We start from the raw sequence: 5,337 nt of genomic DNA on the forward strand, positions 1-5,337 counted from the left end.
TGCTGCTGCTGCTGAGGCCGCTTTTGCTGCTGTGGAGTACAAAGGACGCTGCCTTTGTTTGCTAAAGGACTAAGGGTTCAGGGTTTAGGGTTTAGGGTTTAGGGTTTAAAGTGGATACTGTTGCTGGCACTCGGTGCTGCTGCTGCTGCTGTTGCTGCTGCAGGACCATAAAGAGTTGGCTAACGCAGCTGCAGCCGCCGACCTTTTGGGTACGGCTCCCGCTGCAGTATTCGAGGCCAACAGCAGCAGCAGCAGCAGCAGCAGCAAAACGAGACGCGCTGGCGCTGGGCACGAAGACACCGGAAGCTGCTGTTGCTGCTGCAGTGCTGCTGGAGCTGCAACAGCAAGACCTGCTGCAGGGGTCCGTGGACGCGGCTTCCGACGGCTGCAGCGCCGCCGCCGACCTGCAGCAGCAGCAGCAGCAGCAGCAGCAGCAGCAGCAGCAGCAGCAGCAGGAGCAGCTGGACCCGTGGAAGCAGTGGTCGTTCCTGCAGCAAGTGGTTGGGGTGTCTGTACACCTCGGAGTCGCGCTGCAGCTCACAGAGGACTTGCCCTCGGAGCAGCAGCTGCAGCGGTGGCTGGCGGAGCCGCTGCGCTGCATCTTTATTCCCACTAGCATTTTTCTGCAGCTGCAGCAGCAGCAGCAGCAGCAGCAGGTGACGCTGCTGCGCCAGCACCTCTTGTTCTTGCTGCGCTGCGCAGAGCTGCGCGTGAAGCTCGTTATCGTTGATGACAGAGACGAAGACACAGACCAAGCAGCAGCAGCAGCTGCTGCTGCTGCAGCAGCAGCAGCAGCAGCAGTGAAGCGGCCTACTGCAGTTCAGAGCGTCGAAGCAAACGAGGAAGCAGCAGCCAGTGCAGCTGCTGCTGCGCCGTGTCTGAAGCGTCCCGCAGCAATTCAAAACGCAGCAGCAAACCCCAGCAGCAGCAGCAGCAGCGGCAGCGGGCGGCGCTGCCGGTACCGCGAGCTGCTGCCGCTTTTTTGCTGCCTGCAGCAGGCGCTGCTGCTGCTGCCGCCGCTGACGCTGCCGCTGCTGTTCTGCCGCTCTCACCAAAATGTGCTGCAGGTCCCAATGCAGCCTCTTTCTGACGATTTAAACGCCTGCAGCTACGAAGTAAACCCTAAACCCTAAACCCTAAACCCTAATTTCTGCGCTGCAAACCCTAGGCGGAACAAGCGCCGAGGGTTTAGAGTTTACATCGCCGCCCAGCGACTCCCTTGCGCAGCACTTCAGATCTCCATTGCAGCCAAAACCCTTCTAAACCCTTAACCCTAAACCCTAAACCCTAAACCCTAAACCCTGAACCCTTGTGTTTCTGTAACCAGGTCTTCGAACGAGATGCGATCAAGTACAAATTGTACTGCCGCGCCATTTACCTGCGGCTGCGGGACCTTCTAGGGCTTGAGCAGCAGCAGCAGCAGCGGCAGCAGCAGCGGCAGCAGCAGCGTATTAAACGCAGAAGACGCTTTACATTATCGGACAGCAGCAGCAGCAGCAGCAGCAGCCGCAGCTGCAGTCTCAGTCGCAGCAGTTGCAGCAGCAGCGACGACGAGCAACAGCAGCAGAAGCAGCAGCCGCCGCAAAAGCAGCAGCAGCAGCAGCAGCAGCGCTCTCGCAGGGATCCTTACGGCAGCACAACTGCTTTAGACAATCCCAACTGTCTGTACATTTCGGAGGCGAATTTTCCGTTGCTGCAGCAGCAGCAGCAGGAGCAGCAGCAGCGCCAGAGCAGCAGCAGCAGCAGGACCTTCTTCACTAAAGAGCGCACCCGCCGCCGCCGCCGCCGCCGCAGCAGCAGCAGCAGCAGCAGCTTTGGAGCGCCACCCCTGTCGTCCCCCTCGGCTCCCCCCGCAGCAGCAGTAGCAGCAGCAGCAGCAGAGCCGCTGGTGGAACTGCCGCTGCAGTACCAGAAGGCAATGGGGCGTTACTCTTGTCTTTCTTTTGTCACTTCTCTTTCTTTTGAATCTGAAGAAGACTATTTGAACTACCAGCCCCCCGAGTGCATGCGCAGCAAGCTGCGAGCAGCAGCAAAAGAGATACGAGCAGCAGAAGCAGCAGCAGCAGCAGCAGCAGCAGGCCGCGCCCCACCCTCCCAGCTGCACCACCACCACCCGCAAGCCCACCACTCCCCACCTCACCACCCTCACCAGCACCAGCAGCAGCAGCACGGCCAGCAGCAGCAGCACGACCAGCAGCAGCAGCAGCAGCAGCAGCAGGAGTGTTGGCCTCGGATTGCGATATACGTGGTGGGGGCTGGGCGGGGCCCGCTGGTGCAGGCAGCTCTGGACGCGCTGCGGCTGCTGCAGCTGCCGCCTTGCTTCTTCTTTGTTGCTGCTGTTGAGAAAAACCCTCAGGCTCTTTTTGCCCTCAGAGACAGGCAGCAGCACGACTGCTGCAGCGCCTGGAGGCACGTTGCAGTCATTCCCGGCGACATGCGCGCCCCCGCCACTGCAGCAGCAGCAGCAGCAGCAGCAGCAGCAGCAGCGGGGCCTGCAGCTGCGGAGGAAGCAGCAGCAGCAGCAGCAGCAGCAGTGGCAGCGGCGGCCGCGGGGCCTGTGGCGGCAGCAGCAGCAGCAACTGCAGCAACTGCAGTAGCAGCAACAGCAGCAGCAGCAGCAGCAGCAGCAAGAGCTGCTGCAACAGTCGTCTTTCAAGGAAAAAGCTTAGAGGCATTGGCTAGCTGCAGCTAGCTGTGGCTAGCTGTAGCTGGCTGCGGCTAGCTAAAGCTCGCTGCGGCTCATTGCCCTTTGCGGCAGCGAGCTAGCCGTAGCTAGATATAGCTAGCTGTGGCTAGCTGCAGCTAGCTGTGGCTAGCTGTAGCTAGCTGTGGCTAGCTGTAGCTAGCTGTGGCTAGCTGCAGCTAGCTGTGGCTAGCTGTAGCTGGCTGCGGCTAGCTGTGGCTAGCTGCGGCTGGCTTTACCTAGCTGTGGCCAAAGCTAGCTGTAGCTAGCTCTAGCTAGATGTGGCTAGCTGTAGCTAGACGTGGCTAGCTGTGGCTAGCTGTGGCTAGCTGTGGCTACCTGTAGCTAGCCTGGCTAGCCGTGGCTAGCTGTGGCTAGCTGTGGCTAGCTGTGACAAGCCATGGCTAGCTGTGGCCAGCTGTGGCCAGCACTGGCTAGCTATGGCTAGCTGAGGCTAGCTGACGCTAGCTATGGCTAACCATGACTAGCTGTGGCTAGCTGCAGCTAGCCATGGCAAGCTGGGGCTAGCTGTAGCTGGCTGTGGCTAGCTGTAGCTAGCTGTGGCTAGCTGAGGCGAGCTGTGGCTAGCTGCAGCTAGCTATGACTAGCTGCGGCTAGCCGCAGCTAGCCATGGCTAGCTGTGGCTGGCAGTAGCTAGCTGTAGCTAGCTGTAGCTAGCTGTGGCTAGCTGAGGCGAGCTGTGGCTAGCTGCAGCTAGCTATGACTAGCTGTGGCTAGCTGCAGCTAGCCATGGCTAGCTGTGGCTGGCAGTAGCTAGCTGTAGCTAGCTGTAGCTAGCTGTGGCTAGCTGAGGCGAGCTGTGGCTAGCTGCAGCTAGCTATGACTAGCTGTGGCTAGCTGCAGCTAGCCATGGCTAGCTGTGGCTGGCAGTAGCTAGCTGTAGCTAGCTGTAGCTAGCTGTGGCTAGCTGAGGCGAGCTGTGGCTAGCTGCAGCGGCAGCAAGTGGGGAAGCCTTTAGAGTCATCGCCTTTTAGCTGGCAGCAATATCTGCAGCAGCAGCACCGGCAAACCCTAAACCCTAAACCCTGAACCCTCGAGGAAAGTGTGAAACGGAAACAAGATTGAAGTGCCTGCAGCAGCAGCAACCAAAGGATGAAGGCACGTGCAGCAGCAGCAGCAGCAGCAGCAGCAGCAGCAAGAGCAGCAAATAATAATAGAAGCAGCAAAAATAGAGAAAGACAAAATGGAATGCATATAATAGTAAAGACAATTATGCACATGGCCGAAGCAACGGCAAAATGAATAAAATTCAAAAAATTAGAAAAGCAGCAGCAGCAACAGCAGCAGCAGCAACTGTGCCAAAGTTTGTGCAGGCAGCAAAGCTGGCAGCAACAGCAGCAATGCATGCAGTGGAAAAGGTGATAATCAAAGAGCGGAAACAAGGAATGCGGAGAGTAACAGCAGCAGCAGCAGCAGCAGCAGTAACAGCAGCGGCAGCAGCAGCAGCAGCAGTGACAGGAGTAACAGTAGATACGATGAAGGCTCAAAATTTGTCATTTGGCGGTTATTGATCCGCAGATGTTGCTGCTGCTGCTGCCGCTTGTGCTGCTGCAGCTGTTGCTGCTGCTGCAGTCGCTGCTGCGGCTCTTGCTGGAGCTCGTGCTGCTGCAGCAACAGCTGCAGCAGCAACTGTAAGGCAAGGCGTGAGCCTACACAGTTCCGCCCCTGCTGCTGCATCTTCCTGATTATAAAACCTAAATAATAATATTAAAAAAAATATTTAAATAAATAAAAAAAAGAAAAGTTTTTAAATTTGAGTTTTTTGCATTTATGGAATTGATCTGCTGCTTCCTTCATTCGCGAGGGTTTAAACATTAGGGTTTAGGGTTTAGGGTTTGGAAGCAGCTGTTCTCGAGGCGACCTTCTTTATTTTCTGTTGAATTAAAATACATTTTATTTTTAATTTATTCTTTTTTAAAACCCACAAGAATACGAGTGTGGTGTGGGGCCCAAGACGCGCAAAGTCGCAGCGCATGCGCGCTGCTGCTGCTGCTGCTGCTGCTGCTGCTGCCTTCCACACCTGGAACGGCAGAGTTAAACTTTTAAACTCTTGGCAGAGACTCTCAACAGTGAACCGATGCGGCAGCCTGCGCTGAGCAGAGGAAGCAGCAGCAGCAGCAGCTGCAGCAGCAGCAGCGAGCCGACGCTGTCGGCAGCAGCCGCAGCAGTAGCAGCAGCAGCCGCATCAGCAGCAGCAGATGCCTGCTTCTGGAAGAGCTCTGAAGGAACTTCTGGACGGGAGCGGCTCAACGAGCTGCAGCCTGTGCTGCAGCAACCATAGCAGTCCTAACGGCAGCAACAGCAGCAGCAGCAGCAACAACAGCAGCAACAGCAGCAGCAGCAGCAAGAACAACAGCATCAGGGACCCAAGGAGTTGCTACTTTGCTGTAGCTCGTGCAAACGCGGCAGCAGCAGCAGCAGCAGCGTCCGAGTCAGCAACAACAAGGGCAGCAGCAGCAGCGTGAACCTGCGTCTTCGCGACAGAAACAGCAGCAGCAGCAGCAACAGCAGCGGCAGATCTGGCAGCAGCAGCAGCCCTAGTGCCGCCGGCCGCCGCAGCTTCGCCTCCTCCCCGGTCTCCGCAGTCCCAGCATCAATACCCCCAGCAGCAGCAGCAGCAGCAGCAGCAGCAG

At 57.6% G+C, this 5,337-nt stretch overlaps 2 protein-coding genes across 2 annotated transcripts in view; both read left to right on the forward strand.

The window, feature by feature from the left end:
- The window catches only part of ETH_00024970 (protein arginine n-methyltransferase, putative), a gene marked incomplete at both ends in the record, with an annotated part of 3,117 nt that extends 425 nt beyond the window's left edge, over positions 1 to 2,692 (forward strand). Inside the window, 2 exons of the mRNA XM_013373694.1 lie at positions 164 to 1,115; positions 1,328 to 2,692. Coding sequence (XP_013229148.1) covers positions 164 to 1,115; positions 1,328 to 2,692 — 2,317 coding nt within the window. The remainder of the gene's footprint in view (positions 1 to 163; positions 1,116 to 1,327) is intronic.
- A 2,089-nt stretch (positions 2,693 to 4,781) lies between these two features.
- ETH_00024975 (uncharacterized protein) lies at positions 4,782 to 4,985 on the forward strand (the record flags this gene model as incomplete). Its single annotated transcript, XM_013373695.1, has 1 exon — positions 4,782 to 4,985. One exon carries the CDS (start codon positions 4,782 to 4,784, stop codon positions 4,983 to 4,985), a length of 204 nt encoding a protein of 67 aa, XP_013229149.1.
- Between the last annotated feature and the right edge of the window lie 352 nt (positions 4,986 to 5,337).

Source organism: Eimeria tenella, genomic scaffold, assembly GCF_000499545.2.
Source record: "Eimeria tenella Houghton genomic scaffold, Eth_scaff169, whole genome shotgun sequence".
Lineage (NCBI taxonomy): Eukaryota > Apicomplexa > Conoidasida > Eucoccidiorida > Eimeriidae > Eimeria > Eimeria tenella.